The sequence below is a fragment of the Pan troglodytes genome, chromosome 21, assembly GCF_028858775.2.
Source record: "Pan troglodytes isolate AG18354 chromosome 21, NHGRI_mPanTro3-v2.0_pri, whole genome shotgun sequence".
Classification (NCBI taxonomy): Eukaryota; Metazoa; Chordata; class Mammalia; order Primates; family Hominidae; genus Pan; species Pan troglodytes.
Window position 1 is genome coordinate 24,229,739 of NC_072419.2, and position 26,418 is coordinate 24,256,156.

Below are 26,418 nucleotides of genomic sequence, written 5' to 3' on the forward strand. Positions count from 1 at the left end.
CAGTCTGTGGCTTTCATCAGATCCAGAGAGGGTAGAATAACTGGCCGGCCTAACGGCGGCTGAGCCAGGAGTGGAATCCCAGCAGGAAGAACTTTGGACCCTTGCGGTTCCCGCGGCAACCCAGGGCTGGGTGTGTGGGCAGATCTGGGGGCTTCTGCTGAGTCAGACTGTGTGGGAGTGTTGGGGCGGGGGCGGGGGCGCCGCCAGATGAAATCAGGATGCCCAGTGAAATTTACATTTCAGATAAACAAGAAAAAGCCCCTTCTGTATAAGTACAGTCTGTGAAATACTTGGGCCATACTTATACTAAAAAGTTATGTTGTGTTTATCTGAAATTCAAATTTCACTGTGCATCTGACATTTTTATTACCTAAATCTGGCAACCCTACTCTGGTGGGAACGGAGAACAAACCTCCTGGGAGGTCTGGGTTAGAGATGAGCACAGCAATCCTCCTGCAGGCAAAGGCCAGTGTGGAGCCACTGCCTGCCCCCAGATGGCCTCCCCCGGGGCCCCCCTCCAGGGCCTGTAAAGCCCTCATGAGAGTCACTTTTGCCTGAAGACATTGTTTAACTGCACAGTGGAGTCAGTTACAGATTCACTCTCACCACAGTTACCCGTATAAAGAAAATACGATTCTTTATTCTTAGACACCTCCACACAATGTGGTAAGAACAGAGTAGCTGCAAATTATGTATGTGTTGGGTGGCGTTCCCTGGAAGCAGAGCCTGAGAGCCGGGTTCCGGTGCCCCTGACCTGGTGAAGGAAGCAGGAGAGGGCAGGGGAGGAGCTGAGAGGTGTGCACCAGGGGCACTCAGCTTCTACCTGACCCCCTGGGGGGCTCTGGAGCCGGAATGGTACCAGGGAGTTGGCTCCACCTTGAGACAAGGGGGTTAGGGTTTTGTGCTTCCACATCCGCAAGCCATTAGTTGCTCTTAGGCAGAGGCCTGGGCCTTGCACCTCCCAGGTGTCTCCAGGTGTAGCAGCTTTCACGGCAGAGGTGACAGTCCAGAGAAAGCCACAACCACGCATTGAGGTTCCCTGCAACACTTGTAGCAGCTGGGTGCACCAGCTGGTCAAGGAGACCTGCGCATGGCACCAATGGCACCTACTACTCTCTGTCTCCTTGCAACGGAATAGTCAGATTCTCTCCAGGCCGTGTTAGAGAGTCCCTGTTGGGAGGTGCGGTCTCCTTAGGGACTGCTCTGCCCCTCCTCTGTCCTTCCTAAAGAGTGATGGCGCCAGGTGTGTGTGGAGACAGGTGCTGACTGTGTCTTCAAGGCAGTGGGGAGAGGGGACTTTGAATACCCACGGAATCTGCAGGATGATGGCCTGAGCCTGTGGCAGTGTGGCTGCTGGAATCTGCTCCTTGCCATGGAGGGGTGACCAGTCCCTTTTTGTCTTTTAGGGCTATCTTAGTTTCCACTGCTGCAGCCTGTGGTCTGGACATTTGCCCATGGTTGTGAGGTCCCCATGCATGGGACTTCTTCCTCCTGACTCCAGGCTTCAGTTCACCCATCAGGCCTTAAAGCATCTTCTGCCCTATCTTGCCCTGAACTTTTTGCTGCAAAAACCAAGGGCACTGCCTCAAGCTTATCTTCCCAGCCACTGTTTACTGCTGCTACATTGTTGCCCAAGACACTTCAGAAGTGACCGTTTTTGTCATCTCCTGCCAAGTCCTGGAAGGCAAGCCACCAAGTCCCATGCACCATTCCCACAGCCTGACAACCTTCCTGACTCTACCCACTGGAATCTAAAGAGTCTGCCCACTTCTGGATGTTTGTTCAGGTAGGGAAGTTCAAGCCCCGTGCCCATGAATGTTCATCTTTCTTTTCTTTTCCACCTTCCCTGGGAGGGTAGTGCGGATAATGAGGTGAGCCTTCTTTCTCTTTCTAGAATCCACGGGGCAGAGAAGGTAGATTCTCCCTTCCTGTCTTCTGGGGAAACTCCTTCTCCCTCCTGAGACAACATTGCTTTCCCCTTCTCTGTGGGGTAATAATGGCAGAGAGAGGTGGGATCAGAATGCTGTACTCATAAGGGGGTGTATATTGAGAGGTTTAGAAATATGTTACAGTGCCCCTATGTTTATAGCAGCATTAGTAACAATGGCCAGATGGTGGAAGCAACCCAGGTTCCCATGATGGATGAATGGAGGAGCAAAATGTGATGTATACAGTGGAATGTTGTTTAGTCTTAGAAAGAGGAAAAATCCTGGCCGGGCACGGTGGCTCATGCCTGTAATCCTAATATTTTGGGAGATCAAGGAGGGAGGATTGCTTGAGGCCAGGATATCAAGACCAGCCTGGGCAATTTAGGGAGACCCCCCCGATCTCTACAAAAAAATTAAAAAATTAGCTGAGCATGGTGGTACACATATGTAGTCCCAGCTACTAGGGAGGCTGAGGCAGGAGGATGGAGGATCACTTGACCCCGGAGTTTAAGGCTGCAGTGAGCTATGATTGCACTCCGGCCTGGTGACGAGCAAGACTCCATTTTAAAAAGAAAGAATGAGAGAGAGAGAGAGAGATCCTGTTGCATGGATGCACCTTGAGGACATCAAGCTGAGTAAAATAGGCCAGTCACCAAAAGACAACCCCTGTGTGATTCTACTTCCATGAGGCATCTAAAGTAGTCAGCTTCATAAAGACAGAAAGTGGAATGGTGTTTGTCAGGGGCTATGAGGAGGGGGAAATGGGGAGTTGTTTATTGGATATGAGAATGTTCTGAAGATTGGCCCAACAACGTGAATACATTGAACACTACTGCACCGTACACTTACAGATGACTAAGATAGTCCAGGCGCAGTGGCTTATGGCTGTAATAATCCCAGCACTTTGGAAGGCAGAGGCAGGAGGATTGCTTGAGGCCAGGAGTTTGACACCAGCCTGGGCAACATAGCAAGACCTCATCTTTACAAAAATATTAAAAAATTACCCAGGTGTGGTGGCTCGTGCCTGTAGTCCCAGCTACTCACCAGGCTGAAGCAAGAGGATTGCTTGAACCTGGGAGTTCGAGACTGCAGTGAGCTATAATCAGGCCACTGCACTCCAGCCTGGGTGACAGAGTGAGACTCCATCTCAAAAATAAAAAATAAATAAATAAATAAATAAATGTTAAGATGGTAAAAATTTAAGTTGTGTATTTTACCACAATTAAGAATAAAAAGTGGTCTGAGCACAGTGGCTCATGGCTGTAATCCCAACACTTTGGGAGGTCGAGGTAGGCAGATCACCTGCAGTCAGGAGTTCAAGACCAGCCTGGCCAACGTGATGAAACCCCGTCTCTACTAAAAATACAAAAATTAGCCAGGCATGGTGACAGGTGCCTATAATCCTAGCTACTTGGCAGGCTTAGGTACAAGAACCCGGGAGGCAGATATTGTAGTGAGCCGAGATTGTACCACTGCACTCCAGCAGCCTGGGTGACAGAGTAAGACTCTGTCAAAAAAAAAAAAAAAAAGAAAGAAAGAAAAAGAAGAATAAAAGGTGAAAAAAAATACATCTATTACAAATGCAGATATCTCATCCATGGAGGGTGAACTAATATGCTTGTCCATTCTTTATATGACTTATTCTATTTCATCAGCTCCTGATCCTTTGCAGATAACAGGACCCCAAAGGGAAGGGAATATTTTCATGAAGGAAAAATGCAACCAGAAATAGTCCTGGCTAGAACCACTATCAGACAAGTATGTCCAGCCTAGATGGAATTTTATAGACAAGGGACAATTCTATTCACAAAGGTTGGGAGACAGAGTCATGGGACAAGGAAGGTGGAGGCTGCACAAGCTGGGAGACAAGCTGGCTTCTTCATGGATCGTTGCAGTTTGCCTTGGCTGCAGGCATGGTGATCTTAGCACACATCCATGAAACCTTACTTAGAATTGCTGGGGCCAGAAGTTCTAGGGAATTCAAAAAATTTTTTTTAAAAAATGGGCAATGTGATGCCTCTTTTGTATATTACAGAACATTCCTAGTGGAGCCTGGCTCAGCACCCTGTAAACCCATTAATATTCCTGTGGTGGAGTGTATAAATATTCACACTAACTGGGATAATAAAGACTATAAATAGCCTCATGTCAGTTCAGGCCAGCATTTGCTGCCAAGTAAGTCTCCCCGCCCTGTGCCCCCAAAAAGAATTTCTGGATTTCAGAGCCATTTGGATATGAAAATGGTAGCTTAGGGATTGTGGACCTGTATGAATTTTATACCATCTAGAGACTGTAAATGAACAGAGACAAAACATAGGAAGGAACCAGAAGGATGAGGTCAGTGAATTTAACGCTGATCTTATAAATAAGAAATGGAGGTGACAGGCCCAATGTCGCTCTGCTGGTCATTGGTGGAGCTAAGGTCAGACAAGGATCTCCTACCCTCAGCCCAGCTCCTCCAGCAGGAGTTAACAGGAACCTCCAGACACAGAGTCCATGAAGCTGAGCCGCCACCTCCTTCCTAGTTCCCTGAAAAGGTGAGCCCTGCCTTTGGGAATGCCTCCTTATGGCTAGTACACCGTGTGTGGTGTGCCCTGCCGTGGGCTGGTTCTGTTTTCTCTGGGAGAGGTATCTGCAGAAGACATCGTCCTGAGGGTTCATGCACTTAGCTCAAGGCCTTGCATACAGATGGCACTCAGTGAATGTCTGAGGAACTGTTGAATGTATTTGGTTATTCATCACCTGTAGACCCATCAAGATAAGGATGTATAATCAAAGGGCCATGTGTAAGACAGCCAACAAGGAGCAGAGAAAGAAAAGATCTTGTTCCCCATTGCAGAATCGGAGCTAACGGCAAGGAAGGCAAATATTATTTTATTTTTGAACAACGAGCATTAGTGGTCATTAGAAAGTGATTTCTTTCATTCCTGATGCCTAAGCCATGGGCCTGACCCCGCCCCAGCACTCTAGGTGGAATGGGGAGGGCTTTGTGCCCAGCACAGTGCTCGGTACACAAAGGGTGCGCCACAAACACTTGTTGGATGAGTGAGTGAGTGAATGAGTATTAGGGATCATCAGTTAGAACTCTGTTATAAAAGGCACAATCCTAACTTAAACTGAAGTAAGCAAAAATGCCTATTTTGTTTATTTTTGCCTGACATAATTGAAAAGTCCAAGGGTAGGCGCCTTCAGGCATGTCTAAATCCAGGCCTGCAAATGATTATTGGGGACTCTGTCTCTTCCCTTCTCTCAGAGCTGCTTTCCTCCACCCTGGCTTCTTTCTCAGGTGAGCTCTCCACAAGTGTGGTGACCATGACCACGGCAGGCTCAGTTCCCACCCGCCGAGCAGCCCTCACAGAAAGTGACTCATGTGGCCCAAGAAGGTGAGGGGTGGTCACTTGCCTGCCCCAGGATACTGTGGTGAGCGTGGTACACCCTGAAAAGTAGTTCCTGAGCGGACTGTACAAAATGGAGCCCTGTGGAAGCTCTTGAGGCCATGAGCTTCCATCCAAAATGGAGGCATTTCTCCCTCCGGTGTATGAGTGCAGCCTGACAGGGTCTCCTCAGACCCTTAACAGCCTAGGTGGGAGAGGGCTCCTCAGAGTCCGACCTTCAGTGTTATAGGAAGGTTACCCCCCTTCTTTTCCTTTCCTTTTTTTTCTTTTTTGAGACAGGGTCTCCCCCAGGCTGGAGTGCAGTGGTACGACCACGGCTCACTGCAGCCTTGACCTCCCCAGGCCCAAGCAATTCTCCCACCTCAGCCGCCCAAGTATCTGGGACCACAGGTGTGTGCCACCATGCCTGGCTAATTTTTGTAAAGACAAGGTTGTGGCATGTTGCCCAGGCTCACCCGTCTTTCCTTTCTATTTTTTTTTTTAAAGAAAGAGGTCAGGTGCAGTGGCTCACACCTGTAATCCCAGTACTTTGGGAGGCCGAGGAGGGTGGATCACTTGACCTCAGGAGGTCAAGGCCAGCCTGGGCAACATGGTGAAACCCCGAGCCAGGTGGTGCGGCATGCATCTGTGGTCCCAGCTACTCGGGAGGCTGAGGTGGGAGAATCTCGAGCCCAGGAGGCGGAGGTTGCAGTGAGCCCAAGATTGTGCCACTGCACTTCAGCTTGAGCGACAGAGCAAGACCCCATCTCAAAAAAAAAAAAAAAAAAAAGAAAGAAAGAAAAAAGAAAAAGAAAAGAGAGACGGGGTCTCACTCGGTTGCCCAGGCTGGTCTTGAACTCCTGGGCTCAAGTGATCATCCTCCTGCCTTGGCCTCCCAAATTGTTGGGATTACAGGAGTGAGTGATGGCACCAGGCCAGCCACCCTCATTTTCATTCTTTCTCTATGAAACACTGATCATTTGAAGGGAGAAACTGCAACTCTGGGGTGTGTGGGTAGAGGTACAGGGAGCCAGGAAGCAGCATTGACAGTATTCCCTCAGATTCTGAGGGGTGAGCATCCGAGCTCCCTCGGGCTTGACTCCATCAGTGCAGAGGTCCCATCATCCTCTCACTGTAGACCGAAGGCACAGCAGGCATCCAAGGAACAACCCTGGGGTCATTCTCACCCTCATGCTCTCCCCGCTGCTTGTTGCTACAAGACTGGAGTGTTCTCAGGGCATAGGGGTGGATGCTCTGTTTTCCTATAAATCTGCTTGGTTTGGGAGATACTTATATTCCATATCTGTGAGGAGTTAACTATGTAATAGAGTAGCTTTTAATAAAGGATGTCAGTGCTTTGAATATACGAATCTACATTTTAAAATAAAAGTAGGAACAGAAAATGAAGGCACCGAGCAAAAGAAGCAAATTTAACTACAAAGTGAAAGAGCTGTTCATCTAGGCTAGTTTCCCTATACGGTCATTAGGGTTAGCTCAGAGCTTCCTAGTAGGCCAAGTAAAAAAGGAAACAAGATCTTTACAAATTCTTTCCATCATAAAGGTAGAAATATACCAATTTTGAAAGGCATACTTTTTTCTTGGCATTAAGTTCCAAAAGAAATATATCATGTGGGATAATTTATAAAACAAAATGTGAGCAGCAACAGTCTCAACCATGTTCCCACAGATGCAGATTCCCCTGCCCAACCCCTGTAATATACCTTGTGACTACCCTCTATAATAGATGAGGGAAAAACACTAATTTTAAGTATTAACATCCCACTTCCCTGGGGTAGGCAATATCACATGTGTCTAAATATAAAGCAAACATGGAAAATAAGATAATCTCACAGTTTCTCAGCAAGAAAATTCCAAAAATGCTTTTTGGCCACTTGAATATATAAACTTTTAGGGATATAGATAAAATAGTCTTACAGGTACCATTTGATTTCATAATTTAATTACACACAATTGAAATAACATATTACATAAAATAATATTTAGAAATGTTCATGTAGCAATCTGTTAATGGCAAAATAATACATGAAAATATTGCATTTTTCCCATTGACCTTTTGCAAAAACAATGGTATTCTAATGGGAGTCACTTTTTGTGTTGTAGAGGCTTTTGTTTGTTTGTTTGTTTTTGTTTTTTGTTTTTTTTTGAGATGGAGTCTCGCTCTGTTGCCCAGGCTGAAGTGCGATGGCGAGATCTCAGCTCACTGCAGCCTCTGCCTCCCAGGTTCAAGCAGTTCTCCTGCCTCAGCCTCCCGAGTAGCTGGGATTACAGGCACCCGCCACCATGCCTGGCTAATTTTTGTATTTTTAGTAGAGACAGGGCTGCTGACCTCAGGTGATCCACCCACCTCAGCCTCCCAAAGCGCTGGGATTACAGGCATGAGCTACCGCGCCCAGCCTGCATTGTAGAATTTTTAGAGAATAACAAGTTCACTTCCAGCCAATGGTGGAAGAGATGTCCCTTCTTGAATCCATGTATAGTGTCCCCACTGGAAATTGTATCCCAAGCCCCAAATAGCCATTTGTATGGCATTGGAGCAGTTCCCCATCCTCACCCCATTTATCTGATAGTGGGGACATATTTGTGATCACCTCCTTATGAAGACCTGTCATACAGCTTTTAAAAATAACCTTAAAGGATGTCAAACATTTGCAACTGGGAGGTCATTCCTTTGGGAATTGAGATTAAATTCTACTGATTCCTTTATTCCTTATTTAAAAAGGTGATGCTCTAAGCATCTAAAACCAGAATTGTTTTTGGTCATTCCCTGCCGATGTGTCCTCCCCAAGCAGGACTTTGTGGTTCAAAATACAGTAGGGTCATTGACAGAACACTCTGTAATACAAGGACTTTTACAGGGCAGGATTATGTTGAGGCATCTGCTTAGTTCTGTTGTATGATGGCCAAGGGCTTAAGCTGTCCATAATGGACCCAATGCTGCAGCTCGCCCGGGGTTACAAGAGGGATGCCTTAGAAGAGGGGCGCTCCCCTGGAAGATGGAGAGCTGGTGTGCTTTGCCAGGTGCATGGTTGTTGTTGTTGTTGTTCTGTTTTGTTTTGTTTTTTGAGATGGAGTTTCACTCTTGTCACCCAGGCTGGAGTGCAATGGCTTGATCTCGGCTCACTGCAACCTCCGCCTCCCGGGTTCAAGTGAGTCTCCCGTCTCAGCCTTCCGAGTAGCTGGAATTACAGGTGCCTGCCCCCACGCCCAGCTAATTTTTTTTTTTTTTTGTATTTTTAGTAGAGATGGGGTTTCACCATGTTGGCCAGGCTGATCTCGAACTCCTGACTTCAGGTGATCTGCCTGCCTCAGCCTCCCAAAGTGCTGGGATTATAGGTGTGAGCCACCACACCTGGGCCAGGTGCATCGTCTTGAACAGGTCATTTACCTTCTTAGGCCTTGGTTTTCTTATGGGAGAAATTAGGGGTTTAGGCTAGATTAGAGAAGGATTTCGGGGAGCCCAAGGAGGGCATGGGGATGGCATCATGTGTTGGGGGGCTCTAGTGTCCTCTTTTCATTCCCAAGTCAACAGAGAGTAATTCTGCTTTGATCTATTTTATATAAAGGAATTCCAGGTATAATTTCCTTTGAAGTAAAGATCCCTTTTTTTTAATTAAAAAAGAAAAAAAGAGGAGCAGCTTGTTATTCAGGTCTGTCTGCTCTGAAGTTCTCTGACTTCAAAGCCATTGGGGTCATAGTTGTCTTCCTATTGATGGCTAATGAGGACATGATGCGCCTGGTGATTTGGGGGTAGACACTGCCTGGGAGCTGCGAGCATGTGCCATATGGCAGCACAGACGCTGCAGATCCCCCTGCAAAGGCCCATTTAGCTGGAACCCCATCATCCCAGCAAATCTGCTTGGAATTTATCAGATAGAAGCAAAGGACAAGACGTGGTTCTCCAATTTTGCAACATACTTGAGTCACTTGGGGAGTTTTTAAAACTTCTATGTCCAGGGCATACCCTATGCTAATGAAATCAAACTCTGGAGGTGGGATCCAAGCATCAGTAATTTGTAACTCGCCCCATGTGAGGCCTAATGTGCTGTCAAGTTTAAGAATAAGTGCCACTGGTACAGCCGCTTGGAAAACAGTATGGCAATTCCTCAAAAAAATAAAAATAGAATTACCATATGATGCAGCAATTTCACTTCTGGGTATATACCCAAAAGAATTGAATGCACGTTCTCAAAGAGATATTTGTGTGCCCATGTTCGTAGCAGTATTATTCACAATAGCCATAAGGTGGGAGCATCCCAAACGTCTATCAATAGATGAAGAATAAACAAAATGTATTGTGTACATACAATAGAATATAGTTCAGCCTTAAAGAGGCAGGATATTCCAAGACATGCTGCAGCACAGATGAACCTTGATAACATTATGCTAAGTGAAATAAGCCAGACAGAAAAGGACAGATATTATATAATTCCACTTAAAATTTTTTTCTTTTTAGATTCTCTGCAGGGCAAGTTCTACACAGTTCCACTTATATGTAACTTCCACTTATATGAGGTATCTAGAGAAGTCATTTTAATAGAAACAGAAAATAGAATACTGGTTGCCAGGGGTTGCAGGGAAAGATGGAGACTTGCTGTTCAATGGGTATGGAGTTTCAATTTTGCAAGTTGAAAAGAGTTCAGGAGATTGGTTGCACAACACTGGGAATGCACTTAACATTACTGAACCGTGCACTTAAAAATGATTGAAATGGGACATTTTATGTTAGGTATATTTTACCACAATTAATGCAATAACATAAAAAGAGTAAATGGCATCATGAATGTCTTGCTGGTGGAAGTGAGGTCTGTGGGCCAGCAGTGTCACATCTGCTTGGAGCTGGTCACACATGCAGTATCTGAGGCCCGTCCCCGACCTGCTGAGTCAGCACCTGCATTTTTTAACAAAAAAACCCGCAGGTGGTTCATGCACTCACTCAACTTTGAGAAGTGCTAGTTGTAATGAACCAAACATTAGACCAGGGTTTAGAAGGTCAGAAGATGTAGCAGACATTGTTGTTTGCCTACCCAGCATTCATTTCTTCTCTTCCTTCCTTCCTTCTTACAGAAACTGACGTTCTCTGAGTAGCCTCATGTTTCAGACGGGGCTCATCTCATCCACACCTCCATAGCCCCATAGCGGTCCCATTCCCCTGGCCAGTGGCTGCTTTACAGGTGGGCATGTTGCCTGGTTCTGGCCAATGAAACTAAAGGAAGTTCCGCTGGAGAGTTTCTGCGGGAGGTTGCCTCCCTTAAGGACACCCAAGAAGAAAAGACCTCTCCTTCATTTGGAAATTTTTTTTCTTTTTCTTTTCTTTTTCTTTCTTTCTTTCTTTCTTTTTTTTTTTTTTTTTTTTTGAGACAGAGTCTCGCTCTGTTGCCCAGGCTGGAGTGCAGTGGCGCAATCTCAGCTCACTGCAACCTCCACCTCCCAGGTTGAAGCAATTCTCCTGCCTCAGCCTCCCGAGTAGTTGGGATTACAGGTGCACGCCACTACGCCTGGCTAATTTTTGTGTTTTTAGTAGAGACGGGGTTTCACCATGTTGGCCAGGCTGGTCTCCAACTCCTGACCTCAAGTGATCTGCCTGCCTCGGCCTCCCAAAGTGCTGCGATTACAGGTGTGAGCCACCACTCCCGGCACCTTTGGAAGTTTGCACATTGGAATAGGACCTGAGCAAATTCTGGACCCTTGTTCACACAGAGTCATTGACTGATAAGATCCTGGGTCCACCTCATCAAAGGATTTCTTGTTATATGAGGTTAGAAGTGTATTTATTGTTTCAGACCACATGGGGCAGGATTTTTCATTACTTATAGCCCAGGGTTTCTTAACGTCGATGGTGTTGACACCTAGGGCCAGATAATTCTTTGTTGTGGGGCAGTTGTGTGCATGGCAGGATGCTTAGCAGTGTCTCTGGCCTCTGCCCACTAGAGCCAATAGTCCTTCCCCCTCTCCCAGGTGTGACAACTCGAGTGTCTCTGGACATTACCAGTGTTCCCTGGGGAGGGGGGCCAATGGCCCCCAGTTGAGCACCACTGTTGCAGCCAAAGGTGTCGTAAAGAATGTGAAGACCTTTTTATTCTGACCTCCGATGTTGCTGGAGAGCCCCAGGAGGGCAAAAATCACTGCCTATGTCCACACCCCAGAGGTGTTGCAAGGATCAAAGTGAGCTCAGGTGTGTGAGAAAAGCAAACACACACAAGGTGTTACTAAGCATTACCCGTCTTTGATGCTGCTGATGCATTGATAGCAATGTTGTAGTTTCCATTTATTCTTAGATTTCATAGGCAGAGATGTTTAACTTAACAGATGGCCAGCATGGATAGTGAATGGAATTTTCCCTCAGCAAAGGCGGAGCGGCTCATGAGACTTTCAGGCTTTTCCTTGCTCAGAAATTCTGGATTCTCACCCAATTCATCAATCCCAATTCATCATCCCGTAAAGCCATGGGTGCTGAGGCGTTCTCCTGTTAACACCTGAGTTAAACACCATCTTGTACTTACAAAACATATTTTCACAGACGAAGAGTGAGATTCCTATTTAGCTGCTAAAGAGAGGTCGATGCCCTCGGCTCACACATCTGTGGATTTAAGACCCACAGAGTCAGGGGACCCTGAACAACCTCTCAAGTCTTTTGCTCCCCTTCCTAGAATCTGCTGACACATCAAGGCCACTTTTCTTAGGAGCCCCCTGACTTCCAAAATCAGTGCCTTTGGATTCATCTCTTCCGGGAGAGTTCAGTGTCTTCTGAAATGTTACAAAACGTCCTTCGGAGCAAGAAGGCGTACACGAGGAGCTCGACTTTGTAGAAAGGTCTGGAGGAGGATGGGGACAGGAGAGGGGATGGGGCTGTGAAAGGGAGGTGTTGGATGCACCTGATCATTTACGTCATCGAATGCTTACCATGTCCTCGGCAGAGGGGCTGGTGTTGGATTGGGGAGCAAAGGCCATTAGGAGGCAGCTGCAGCCCTTCAGGGCTTCATGATCTACTGGGGAATGTGTGGAGGACATTGGGTCATTCCTGTATCATAGTCCCATATTGTAAGGGGTAACTATCCCCAGGAACAGGATAACTATCTTGATTTTGGTCCCCCCAGCCCCACCCCTGCAGCCCATGGGCTTTGAGGGACACTGACTTCCTTGCTGAGCCCAGAGGTAGAACACACATATCAGACCATAATTTTTGTTTTAGGGGTTGGCATATTACAGTTTGAACCAGAGAGGGCATTTGTTGGGGGCCCCTAGGAAAAGACAGCTTTGTGTTTCTTTGGGGGAGAGGGCTGTGGCTTGCAAAAGCAATGCTGCAGCCCAGTTACTTCCACGAAGGAGTTAAGCAGAGGATTGATCCCATTCACAAAGAAAGACTGAGTCGAGAGAGCTGCCGGGAAATCAAGCTGAAGCCTTGCTCAACCTACGTCTGATCTACCTCTGGACTTTTCGGTAGCATGTGCTAATAACACCTCCCTATTGTGTAAACTGATTTACACTGAGTTTTGTGTTACTTTCATCATAAACTGTCCAAACTGGCACAGAATTTTGTACCAGGAAGGGGATGCTACAATGAACAAACCTTAAATGTGGATTGGTTGAGAAGAGACATTCAGGTGGACAGCAGCAAAGATGTCTCTATCAAACTTGGAAGATGGCGGCCGGGTGCAGCAGCTCATGCCTGTAATCCCAGCACTTTGGGAGACCGAGGTGGGTGGATCACCTGAGATCAGGAGTTCAGGACCAGCCTGGTCAACATGGTGAAACCTCATCTCTACTAAAAATACAAAAATTAGCCGGGCATGGTGGCAGACACCTGTAATCCCAGCTACTCGGGAGGCTAAGGCAGAAGAATCGCTTGAACGCAGGAGGCAGTGGTTGCAGTGAGCCGAGATCATGCCATTGCACTCCAGCCTGGGCAACAAGAGCAAAACTTCATCACAAAAACAAAACAAAACAAAAAACTGGAAGATGGCAAAACTGGAAGATGGCAACCCTCGTTTAACAAAATGGCCAGTTTTGCTGGGATGCAGACCCAATGCTTATGGAGCCCATGATATTTCAAGATCTTCCAGGAAATATTCAGGATGTTAGCTACCTCTGGCAGTCTTCATTAAGGTCCTAGGAGACTCAACTCCTGGGAGATGGTGGTCCATTTAAAAGTGGAGAGGGATGAAAATAGTTTTGCTAAGACAGAGAGTCTTTTTGCCTGGGGCCTGCAATCTAAAGTTGCAGGAAATTGATGAGTAAGTCCTGCTGTTTGGGAAAGCTGATTTATCTGGCTAAAGTTAGAGCACAGGCAACAAATGAGGTGACTTAAGCAAAAGCCACCTTCTCTTCCTTCTTTTGAGGTGGAGTTGGTGAGGCCAAAGAGTGCTGGAGCAGCCCTTTCACCACCGTGAGGGGAGCCAAGCAAGAATAAAGCCAACACAAGGAGGGAAAGCTGGACAATCCCTGAGGAATGGCGCTGCGACCCATTCCCACCTGCAGGCTTTGGATTTCTATAATGTGTTCTTTACAATTTGAGCCAGTTTGAAGAGTTTCTAGAGAGTTTACACTATTTTACAGTGTGATGAACACTGAAATAAAAGTATGACTAAAGTGTTGGGTGGTTAAGAGAGAAGGTGGGTTAATTAGCTAAGAGAAGTAAGTTGTTGCTTTAGGCATTTAGAATGGGGTGAGTTGGAAAGAACCCACTGCAGTTCTTAATATTAAGCACACTCTTTTCGTGGAAATTTATTTGACTCATCTGTGGCCATCATTCGGCTTCTGTTTGTCCATCCAGGTAGGAATGGATGTGTGAAGGCCTTAGTGGAGGCCAGTGCACCTGCATTTAGCAGACCCCAGGAAATGCTGGATGATGGAAGGAATTCTGCCATCTGTTGCCCCAGTCCCTTGGTGGGCTGAGGGAGTTCCCCAGTGTCCATGCACACTGGGAGAAGTCAGGTATCTGCTAATCCTCCTTTCTCCCCACTGCTGTCGCAGGAGATGGACGACATGTCTCCCAGGCTGAGAGCCTTCCTCTCCGAACCCATTGGAGAAAAGGATGTCTGCTGGGTGGATGGCATCAGCCATGAGCTCGCGATCAATTTGGTCACCAAAGGTATCAACAAGGTAATTCATTTTTTCTTACTTCTCTGACTTCTCTTCCCTACCTTTCTTCCCCCAGTCCTGCCAGATGGCACTTCCTGCCACGTGTCCCTGTGAAGGGCCATCAGAGAGCAAAGCTGCCGCTTGGCGGGGTGCCACATGCTTTCGTGCTATTGACCCCACATGCTCAGGCAGCCTCAAGGGCCTGCAGATGATGGGCACATACACATAGAATGGCTTCAGTTCAGAGCAGCTGGGCTGGGCATGATTCACTTGGTGTTCAAACACTCAGGGATCAACAGAAGTAGGTCAGCCGCCGGGGTCTGAGATGAGCTGTCAGGATGGATGATTTAGGTGCACTCCACGCCCCCATGAAGGGACTCATGGCATCTCGCTTGCCCCTGCCAGGGCACCAGCCTGGCAATGGGCAGGTGAAGAAACAGGAACCTGGGGTCTACACCAGAGTGAGTTATTCTATGATGTCACTCTCAGACCAAGAATGACCTCAAGGCTATCCAGTGGAATTGGAATATTCTTTTCTACGTCATTGTTTGTTTTTATGGGGCTTTTAAAAAGCTGCTTAGGGCCTCAGGAGAGGATGAGACAGTCCCAAAGACAACGCAAAGAGAGTGAGCACAGACAAGGCAGGCTGTGAACTCACAGAACATGGCATGCCCGGTCAGGAGAGGCACCAACTAGAGCTGTTGCTGTTCATTCTCCTCAGTGCCCCAAGTCAGTCTACCAGGCGGGACAGTGTTACAGAAACACCCAAAGAGGCTGGGAACTGCTGCACACATGGCTGATGACTAGTTTGGTTTGCATCTACATCTGAACCATGAGAGCCATGGTTTTCTGATTACCCCATTGCTCTGCACTAGCTGGTAAATACTCGGAATAACACCGCAATCTGTGAGCCAGTTTAATGTCCAGTAGATGGTATCATCAGAAATGGAAGTGCCCCTATTGGGTAGATTGGATTCTTTCCTGCCAGACAAAGGAGGGAGAACCATTCTCTGGGGAACAAATTTTAAATGAAAAAAATTTTTGTACTTTTATGATTTATTTATTTACTTATTTGAGACAGGGTCTCACTCTGTTGCACAGGCTGGAGTGCAGTGGTGCCATCTCGGCTCACTGCAACCTCTGCCTCCCAGGCTCAAGCGATCCTCTCACCTCACCCTCCCATGTAGCTGGGACTACAGGTGTGTGCCACCATGCCTGGTTAATTTTTTGTGTTTCTTGTAGAGACAGGGTTTTAGCATGTTGCTCAGGATGGTCTCGAACTCCTGGACTCAAGTGATCCAATGTACCTCGGCCTCCCAAAGTGCTAAGATTATAGGTGCAAGCCATCACACCTGATGAAAAATTCCTTTTTTAAAAAAAGAAATCCTTCTTCTTTTTACTTTCCTATTGTGATGTAACATACCGAGGAGAATATGTGTTGATATAAAGGAATTCACAGATCAATGAATTTTTACACACATATGTACACCTATGTACCCACTACCCAGATCCAGCAATCAGATGTCTCCAAAATTCCAAATGGTTCTCTTGTGCCTCTTCTTGGCCAAGGCTATCCCCTATCCTTAGAGGTAACCACTCTTCTGATGTCAAACGCCATTGATTAAATGTGTCCATAATTGTGGGGTTTTGTGGTTGTTGTTCAGCTATACTCATTATTTTAAAAATGTTTTTATTAAGGTATAATTGACATACATACATTAAATTTCACCCTTTTTAGTACATAGTTCTATGAGTTTGGACACATGCATGCAGTGATGCAGCCGCTACCATAGTCAAGACACAGAGCAACCCCATTACTCAAAATATTCATTTCCTCGTGCTCTTCATATTCACCAGCCTCAGTCCCTGGCAACCACTGATTTATTTTCTGTAGTGTTGCCTTTTCCAGTTTAAGTCTGTGTGTGTGAATAGCTTAACTGTGTTTTAAATGAGGATTATAGGTGGGTGGGTTTTAGAACAAAAAATGAATGAATAATGGAAAAATGTTAGGCATCTGAAAACTTGCCTGTCGAGTCAGGGCTGTGGGGACGGTTTGTCTGTGTACAGCTGGGTCCCTGGAGATGTGCTCCTCTTGTGTCCATGACCTCCTGGCCAGTGCAGTGAGCACTTTCCTAGAGCTGCTAATTTTAGGCACTGGCACTGGGGCTGTCACCTGTATCCTTCGCTTTGAGCCGCCCACACCCGTGATTGAGATGAGGGTCACTCTCTCCACTTTACCAATGAGGAGACAAGGGCTCCGAGGAGTAGTGCCTTGTCCGCTCCCAGGTGAACTGGAGCAGCCGTGGATTGTACTGTCACAAATTGCACAAGAAGATCTGTGGCCAGGTGGTTATGCCCGGCAGGGAGGAGGCTTAGACTAAATTTGGGGGTGAGACCCTGTATCAGGGTCTGGAGTCTGTCTGGGCCTGTAATGAGACCCAGGAGGAGACCCAGATGCGGCCCTCCGAGATGGGCAAGTGCTTCAAGGTGAGGACCCATCCGAAGTCAGGGCCAGCAATGACAGCATCCTGGGCGGGCAGATCCTGGCAGGACAGGGTTCTCAGATTTAGCCAATAAAGATGCTGACTCTTGGTGGTTTTTATTTTGTTTTGTTTTTGGTTTTGTTTTTGTTTTGAGACAGTCTCATTGTATTGCGCAGGCTGGGGTGCAGTGACGTGATCTCAGCTCACTGCAACCTCCTCATCCTGGGCGCAGCCTCCACCTCAGCCTCCCAAGTAGCTAGGACTAGAGGCACGCACCACTATGCCCAGCTAATTTTTTGTGATTTTTTGTAGAAACACAGTTTCGCCATGTTGTCCAGGCTGGTCTCAGCTCCTGGGCTCAAGTGATCCTCCCAAAGTGCTGAGATTACAGGCATGAGCCACCACACCCAGCCTCTTGTATTTTCATACCTTGCCTGCAGGATACCTAATCCTGGCACAGGGAGGGACATCTTCCTGAGCCTCACGTGACCTCCTGTCTTTGCTGGCTTCTGCCAAGGTGCAGCCATCACCCTCCCCTGCTCCCCGTCCCACCCAGGCTGGGGCTCAGCCTCAGTTTCTTTGCTGTGCACAAAGCCACCTTGGGTTCCACCCTTGCTTGTGACGGCGTTCCTGGCCTCGCCCCATGGGCTCTGCTCTCTCAGTCCTTTCTGCACCCTCTCTGTGCACCTGCTGGAATGCAGGCCTGTGGGCCACCCTCACACTTACCTCCCTGGGCTCTGCACTCAGCCATCGGCTCTCTCTAGAGACCCCAGGGTGCTGGATGCCCTGGGGGAGATGAGACACCAGTGCCCCCGCTCCACCCCGCCAATTTATCTGGATGTTCTATTACCTCTCTGGGAGTCCCCTTCTCAAACTCTTACCAGCCCCTACATCGAGTACCTTCTGCTCCATTCCTCCTCTCACACAGGTCTTTCAGCTTTTTTTAATGGAGGATGTGGGGTGCTGGGAGGGGACTGTTCTTACTGCCTGTCCCCATTTTTCCCAGAGCTTTGGCTTTTGGCATGCACTGGTCTCTGGCTCCTGGTTTAAGTCAGGACTTTCAAAACTATTGAGTCTGCCATGGATCTACCTAAGCCTCTTCGGGAGCTTAAAAGCCATATGTGATAGCCTTCTTCTGGGTGTTTTGTATCTGCCCTTCCCAGGGGCAATCAGCATCAGCTGTGGCCTGCGGATCTAGATCCAGACAGCGGCCGCAGGTACCTGTGCCCTTGTCCGAACTGAGATGTACTAGAAATATAAAACACACCCTGCAGTGTTAAAGACTTAGCCCAAAAAAGGAACGTAAAATAGCTCATCTGTAATTATTTTATTGATTACACGTTGAAATGATAATATTTTGGAAATATGAGAGAAAATATATTTTAGAATGAATTTCACCTGTTTCCTTCCCCCTTTTTACTGTGGCTACTAGGAAAATCAAAATCACATATGTGGCTAGCTCACTTATTTCTGCTGGACAGCACTGGTCTAGATGTAAGGGCGAAAGAGCTGTAAGGGAGAAAGGAACTGTGGAAACAAAATTCATGGTGCACATGCCAATGAGGCTCGCTGTGCCTGGCTCTAGCTCTGTCTTGTCTTCTCTGTCCCGCTGCCCCATCCCTGACCCCTATACTACAGCCAGACTGTCCTCGAACCACCCTCCTGCCAACTTGGAGCCTCTCTTGAAATGGGTTTTGAACCCCTTCAAGACCCTACTCACAGCCCATCTCCCCTGGGAAGTCTTCTTTCTGCCACCCCACCCAACAGGCTCCTTTTTCTGAGCAGTTTGGGTTTTTGGTGGGTGCCCCATGTTGCGACATCTGACAAAAGGTTGACTGTAGCTGGGCACGGTGGCTCACGCCTGTAATCCCAGCACTTTGGGAGGCCAAGTCAGGCAGATCACTTGAGGTTAGGAGTTTCAGACCAGCCTGGCCAAGGTGGTGAAACCTGTCTCTACTAAAACTACAGAAATTAACTGGGTGTGGTGGTACATGCCTGTAGTCCCAGCTACTTGGGAGGCTGAGGTGGGAGGATCACTTGAACCCAGGATGCAGAGGTTGCAGTGACCTGAGATTGCACCACTGCCCTCCAGTCTGGGTGACAGAGGGAGACTCTGTCTCAAAAACGAAAAAGGTCGACGCTAGTTTGTCTGCACATGCCCCAAGAGTCCACACTCACAATGTTAGTGGCACAGCTTGCCTGTGCTTTTCTCCCTAAGTTCCTTGGAGGCAGGGGTGGGTCTGTGTTCTTTGTACTTCTCTTCTCCCTGTGAAAACCCCACCTATGGGTAGGTGAATTTTCAGACATCCCCCAAATGCAGAACTGTGGGGCAGGGCCCTGTGGGGCGGGTGTGCTTGAGTTCTCCCACAGTGCAAAAGTAAGTTTAGCATTGCAGATAATCTGGTTTGGTTCAATGCTCTTTGCAGACACTATAAAGCCATATCCTTGAGCCTAAGTATTCCTCCTAAGAGCTGCCTGAAGGATGAGACTGGAGGAAATAGAAGCAACACTTGGCATTTGCTTCATGTCAAGCACCTCTAAGTGCATTATGTATATTTATCTCATTTAATGATAAAAAACAATCCTACAAAGTACACTATTTCATTTCCATTTTCCTGATTGGAAAGTGGAGACGCATAGAGAGAGACCACATGTGGATTGCTCAAGATCACATGGGGTGGTGACAGAGATGAAATTTGAATCTGGGCGGATAGGCTGCAGGGTCTGGACACTAAGCCATTGTGCCGTCTGCCCCTAAAACTGAAGCTGTGAGGAAGGTGCTTCTCGCGCGGCTGCTCTTACCTCCTTACCGGCGAGGCTCTGCTCTCCCTCGCCCTCACCTCCTTACCAGCGAGGCTTGCTCTGCTCTCTCTCTCCCTCACCTCCTTACTGCAAGGTTCTGCTCCCTCTTACCCTCACTTCCGTACAGGCGGGGCTCTGCTCTCTCTCGCATGCCTGCAGCCAACCATAGCCCTACCTCTAGACTCTCCATGCTCAGGGGCTTCCCATCTCCTCCCTCCGTTACTTCGTGGCCATTGGTGGACAGGAGCGAGACTGAGTTCAGGACCAGAAGGCCCCAGTGTGGCCAGGCCCTGCCTCCATCATGTCCCCAGGTCTCCACAGCGAAGCCTCTGAAGGCTCCAACTCCTTTCTGTCCACTCTGCTGGGTGGGCGGTGAGACGCTGTGCTCCACGGCCTGATGTCTGAGCCCCACAAGGGGCCTGTCACGTAAGTTTGGGGTTTTTCTGCCTAGGGTTGCCAGATCAAAATTCACATTTCAGATAAGCAAATAATTTTCTTAGTGTAAAATTAAAAGACAGGGAGGAGGAAGAAGGGGTAAACATTCCCTGAAGTGAGGATTCACACCAAAGACACAGAGTTTAAGCCGGGCGTGGTAGCTCCTGCCTGTAATCCCAGAACTTTGGGAGGATCACTTGAGGTCAGGAGTTCAAGACCAGCCTGGCCAACATGGTGAAATCCCGTCTGTATAGAAAATACAAAATTAGCCACGCATGGTGGTGCATGCCTGTAATCCCAGCTACTTGGGAGGCTGAGGCAGGAGAATCACTTGAACCTGGAAGGTGGAGGTTGCAGTGAGCCTCTATCGTGCCACTGCACTCCAACCTGGGCTATAGAGTGAGACTCTGTCTCAAAATAAAAGAAGAAGAAAAAAAAAACACACAAGAGTTTAAACCTGAAATGACATGAAGACTTAGGCGACTGCTGAGAGAGAATCAAAGAAAGTTGTGTCACTGCACCATGGAGTCTGGTGGTGATTGAAGTCCGTTCAGCACAGGTGCTCAGGACCTGCGGACTTGGGCAGAGGGCATTGTAAGCAGCTAGAGAACAAGAGAGGGCAGAGACAGCTTATCTCTGCTTGACAAGGCCCAGCATTATGGTGAGTACTGAGCATTTTAATAAGTGTGGATCTCAGCCAGCTATTTAATTTTTAGGGCCCACTGTAAAATGAAAATGCAAGACCTCTAGTTCAAATTTATTAGGGGGTGTAGTGGCACGTGCTTGTAGTTCCAGCTACTCGGGAGGCTGAGGTGGGAGGATCATTTGAGCCCAGGAATTTATGGTTGCCAAGAGCTACTGCATGCTACTGAACTCTAGCCTGGGTGACAGAATGAGATCCCGTCTCTTAGGGAAAAAAAAAAAAAGTAGGCCAGGCGTGGTGGCTCACGCCTGTAATCCCAGCACTTTGGGAGGCCGAGGCGGGCAGATCACGAGGTCAGGGGATCGAGACCATCCTGGCTAACATGGTGAAACCCTGTCTCTACTGAAAATACAAAAAATTATCCAAGCGTGGTGGCACGCACCCGTAGTCCCACCTGCTCGGGAGGCTGAGGCAGGAGAATCGCTTGAACCTGGGAGGCAGAGGTTGCAGTGAGCCAAGACCGTGCCACTGCACTCCATCCTGGGCGACAGAGGGAGACGTCGTCAAAAAAAAAAAAAAGAAAAAAAGGAAAAGTAATAAAAAAATAAAAGAAATTTAGTAAGAATTTCCAGATGACAAGAGCCAAGTGTTAAACCAGCTCAGGGTGCTCTTAGCACCAGGCGCTGTGTGAAAACATGGCTCAGATGCAAGGGAACCCAACCCTGGCATAGGCTCAAACTGCTGCTGTTTAGCAAGAAGTGGGCACCGCAAACTGGAGGGTGATTCCTCCCCAGCTTGGGGGCCGGCCCCTGGAGGAACCTCACTGTTTGCACTTGGAGTTTAGGGGCATTCTGCCCTTGAGCCCCCATCCTTTTGTTTGTTTGTTTGTTTCGAGACAGAGTCTCACTCTGTTGCCCAGGCTGGAGTGCAGTGGCATAATCTCAGCTCATGCAATCTCCACCTCCTGGGTTCTCCTGCCTCAGCCTCCCAAGTAGCTGGGATTACACGCGGCTGCCACCATACCAGGCTAATTTTTGTATTTTTAGTAGAGATGGGGTTTCACTATGTTGGCCAGGCTGGTCTCGAACTCCTGACCTCAGATGATCTGCCCGCTCAGCCTCCCAAAGTGCTGGGATTACAGGAGTGAGCCACCACACCTGGCCCAGCCCCCCCTCTTACAGCTGCAGGACGGAATGTAATTCCCTGGCTTGGCCATGGCCACGGCCACTGTCCAGAGTGGTAGGAGGACAGGGACATCTGCTCAGGGTTTCTGTGTTTCTGTGTCACCCCTCCCACCCCAGTAGCTGAATTCTGGGGAGCTCTGGCCCAAGGAGGGAAAGGGGCAGCATCTTTTCTCCTTGATTAGGGGGCTTTCTGGAGCCGGGGGAGAAACCAAGTGGGCATCTGGCAGGGCCATGATGGGAGCCCACGACTCCAGCTTCCCTGGGGAGCAGGGTGAAGTGCTCAGGGAAGAAGGGAGAAGGGAAGCCAACTTTCCCTCCTGGGAGATGCCACAGGGAGACAGGAGGGAAAACTGAGGAGGGAGTGTCAGGTTGCCACTTGGCTCCAGAGGCTGCAAGACGGGGCTTCCTGTAGCATTCCTGGAAAGTTTGCCCAGGGTCCACATGTTCCCAGGCATCCTGGCTGCTGAGCCTGTGGGTATGTGGAGGCTGTCACTAACAGGCTAGCTGATGCTGGCAGTGCCACTTCTAAAATGGGCAGGGGATGCATTAGCCTCCGGGCCAGACTGTGGACAGTTGGGACGTGCAGGAATAGTGCAGAGGAAAACAGGAGACTTAGTACCTCCACCTGGGGAATGGGAGGGGTGAGTACATGTGAGGATCAGGTGGATTAAAACGTGTCAGGTGTCTAGCAGCACGTGGCCGACAGAAGTGCTAAAAAGTGCTACTTAGCATTAACTACTATTATTAAGTATTATCATGAACATTTCTCTTTATGGAGAAAGCTTTGTGTAAGCCACTTACTATTAATTATTGTTAATTATTATTAATATTCTCTCTGCTTGGACACAGCTCTATGTCTCTCGTTTCTGTTACCTTCACCTTGGCACCTCCCACACCTACGTCTACTGGCTCAATTAACACTTAATAAATGTTATTTTTCAAAAACATTAATTTAAATACATCTCAGTAAAATCCACCATTCAAAATGGGAGGATACTGATAAAGTAAAATGAGATCACACCAAGTAACTATATTGCTTTTTTTAAAAAAGATTAAAGTAGCAGTTCAGAATCACCACAAAATCCTGGCTTTTTTCTCTTATCAACAACTGGACCATGACTAAAAATAAAACCCCCAAAATTCAATGCTTGGGTATATTTTATGACTGGGATTCAGCTTTTATTTGATTTCTCTTCTTAAAAAGTATGCTCTCTTTGGTTAAGATGAAGTTTGCTTTATTTTACATAACTAAAAGTAAACAGACACCATCAGGTTTTCCTGGAAAGGGCCCAGAACTCGAGGCATGGGTGGATGCTGGTTCTTGTTGGTTCCAGGCTGGAGAGCCCCCAAAACCAGCCCTGAGAGATGGGCGTTTAATGTGACCTGAGATCTCCAGCCTCCACCATTTAGTGGCTTGGCTAGTTTCTGCCTACGTGGCTTTGGGAATTCCCTTCCTCTATGTGGTCCTTGTGCCTTGTCAATAATGGTGTAATAAAACTATAAAAGATGAATTAAAAGCCTCGAGGCAAGTATTAATAGCTAGAAAGCTTGAGAATGCCATAAAAATAGAAATCACGGTGCACTGAGTGCTTATCTTCCATGTATTTTTTATCCACAGAGACTGAGGAAGGGGAACGTGGGCAAGGTTTAGCATGTTTTAAACCTTCTATGCTCCTCCTACAGGACTACAGCTCCCAGTATGAGAGAGGAATTTACATTTTTGAATGCCTTCCCATTTAATTCACTTAATTTAATTTGCAGAGCACACCATGTGCCTTAGGAAGGTGCAGAAACTGAGATCCAGGTTCTGTGGGTTCTTACTTCAGGTTACATGAGTTGCCTGAGATCACACAGGTGGTTTGCAAAAACAAATCAATGCTAAGATGCCATTCATCTGTCAGCCCCATGTGCAGTGGTTCTCAGCCCAAGGAGATTTTGCCCCCAAGGGACATTTGGCAATGTTTGGGGATGGTTATGATTGTCGCTACTTGGGTCGGGGAGGGAGGGTGCCACTGGCATGCGTAGAGATCAGGGGTGCTGCTGAACATCCTGCAATGCACAGGACAGCCCCCCATAACATTTCAAGCATTGTCCAAAATATCAATAGTGCCGAGGTCTAGAAACCCCGTGCTATGGGCGCAGTGGCTCACCCCTGTAATCCCAGCACTTTGGGAGGCCAAGGCAGGTGGATCACCCGAGATCAGGAGTTCGAGACCAGCCTGGACAACATGGCAAAACCCCGTCTCTACTAAAAATATGAAAATTAGTCAGGCATGGTGGCAGGCACCTGTAATCCCAGCTACTTGGAAAGCTGAGGCAGGAGAATCGCTTGAGGCGGAGGTTGCAGTGAGCCGAGATCACGCCATTGCACTCCAGCCTGGGCGACAGAGCAAGATTCTGTCTCCAAAAAAATAAATAAATAAATAAATAAATGAAAGAAAAGAAAAGAGAAGAAAAGAAAAGAAATCCCGTGCTACAACAATTGCAGAAGTAGTGGGGCGGGAATGTCTCTTACTCTGTCTGGGTTATGTGTGTGTTTCCAAGAGAAATGCTTCACTGGAGGTCTGAAGGGAGCTTCAGGAGTGTGCTAGGCCCCGGCTACTCAAACTGTTGTCCCTGGACCAGCAGCAGCTGGGAGCATGTTAGAAATGCAGGCCTCTCCCTGGACTTAGACTTTCAGAACCCACATTTTAACAAGCTCCCACATGATTCATGTGCTTGTTAAAGTTTGAAGGGGGCAGGGTCTGACTCATTCCAGGGTGGACGGCCCGCAAACCAGCCCTGAGAGATGGGCATTTAACTTGGCCTTAGCTCTCACCAGGGCTAAGACCCATGTCAGGGCTTCAAGGACTGACAGGCTCCCTTGAATCGGCCCTGCTCCCTCTCCTTTGATTGTCACGTGAGCCCTGGTTGCTGGGAAGGAAGAGCGCGTCTGAGCTGGCTTATGATAACCTTTCCTGCTTTCCTCCCTGTCTCATCCCCTCCCCAGGCCTACATCCTGCTGGGACAATTCCTTCTGATGCACAAGAATGAAGCCGAGTTTCAGAGGTGGCTCATTTGCTGTTTTGGTGCCACTGAGTGTGAGGCCCAGCAGAGTTCTCACTGCCTCAAGGAGTGGTGTGCCTGCTTCCTGTAGACACAAACCTCATTGCTGCCCCCCACCACCCCCTGGGGAAAATGACGCCTTCTCCACCTATGCCCAGGCTCTGAGTCCTCATTTGTGTTTTTAATTTTAATGCTACACTCCCATTATAAACAGTAGTTCAAGAACATAAAACAGGACAAATGCAAGAGAAATGACTCCCAAACCCACCACCCAGAAACCATAGTCAATCCCCTTAGATGAATATCATGTCAAATATCTCTCAGCAAAAAATTTATATGAAAGAATGGATAATTTTATTTAAAAACAGGAATTGAATTTTAAGTCAGTGTATTAGTGATCTATTGCTGCATGACAAATAGTCCCAACATGTAGCAGCTTCTCAAAACAAACAATGATGCTATCTCACAGGGTTTCTGAGGGTCAGGAACCTGAGGGCTGCTTAGCCAGCTGGTTCTGTCTCAGGGTCTCTCATGAGATTACTCACTGTTGGCCCAGCAGCAGTCATCTGAAGGCTGGACCAGGGCTGGAGGACCCACCTCCAAGATGGCTGCCTCGCATGGCTGCTGGCAAGACACCTTGGTTCCTCACCACATGGGCCTTCCCATTGGGCTGCTCGTGGCATGGCATCTGGCTTCCCCCAAAGCTGGTGACCCAAGAGTGAGTGAGAGAGCAGGCAGGAAGCCATAGTGCCTTTTATGACCTCATCTCTGACACATGCAATATCACTTCTTCCTTATTCTATTTGTTAGAAGCAAGTCACTAAGTTCTCAAGGGAGGATAATGAAACATTCTTGAAATAATATGCATACACATTTTAAAAATCACAGTTTCTTGAGGCCTGATTTACATATAGTAAAACTTACCCTTTTCAGGTGTGCATTCTATAAATTTTGACAAATTCACCAGCATAATCAAGATGTAAGACACTTTCATTACCCCAGGGAGTTCCCTCGTGCCTCTCTGTAGTCATCACTTCTCCCTTCCCAACCCCTGGCAACCATGAATCTGTTTTCCAACCTTATAGCTTAGATTTTTCCAGAAAGCCATATAAATGGAATTGTATAATATGTAGACTTTTCAGGTGGGCTTCTTTCACTTAGCATAATTCATCTGAGATTAGTCTATTATACAGGCTTGTTAAACTCAAAAAAAGGTTTATTAGATGCTATTGGTGCCCAGCCCACATCCTGTCGGTATTTGCTGTTCTAGTAGAGTCCAGTGACTTCTCCTAGCAAACACTTGAATGTCTTCTGCCTGAGGGTCTCTCTGGCTACAAGAGTGGGATCAGCCCACACATAGGGCAGAGGGGAAGTGGCAAGCAGTTAATGCCCAGTGAAGCCCACAGTGATGGATGAACAGTGATG

The 26,418-nt window shown here is 47.6% G+C and overlaps 1 protein-coding gene across 6 annotated transcripts in view; it reads left to right on the top strand.

Annotated features, from left to right (window-relative positions):
• The window catches only part of BANF2 (BANF family member 2), a 42,805-nt gene extending 17,661 nt beyond the window's left edge, over positions 1 to 25,144 (top strand). For 2 of the 6 annotated variants that reach the window (XM_063802483.1, NM_001246653.1), the window contains 3 exon segments: positions 1,407 to 1,786; positions 14,294 to 14,422; positions 24,938 to 25,144. In XM_063802483.1, the coding sequence (XP_063658553.1) occupies positions 1,775 to 1,786; positions 14,294 to 14,422; positions 24,938 to 25,084 (288 nt within the window). In that variant the 5' untranslated portion in view covers positions 1,407 to 1,774 and the 3' untranslated portion in view covers positions 25,085 to 25,144. 6 annotated transcript variants of the gene reach the window in all.
• Positions 25,145 to 26,418: the final 1,274 nt, after the last annotated feature.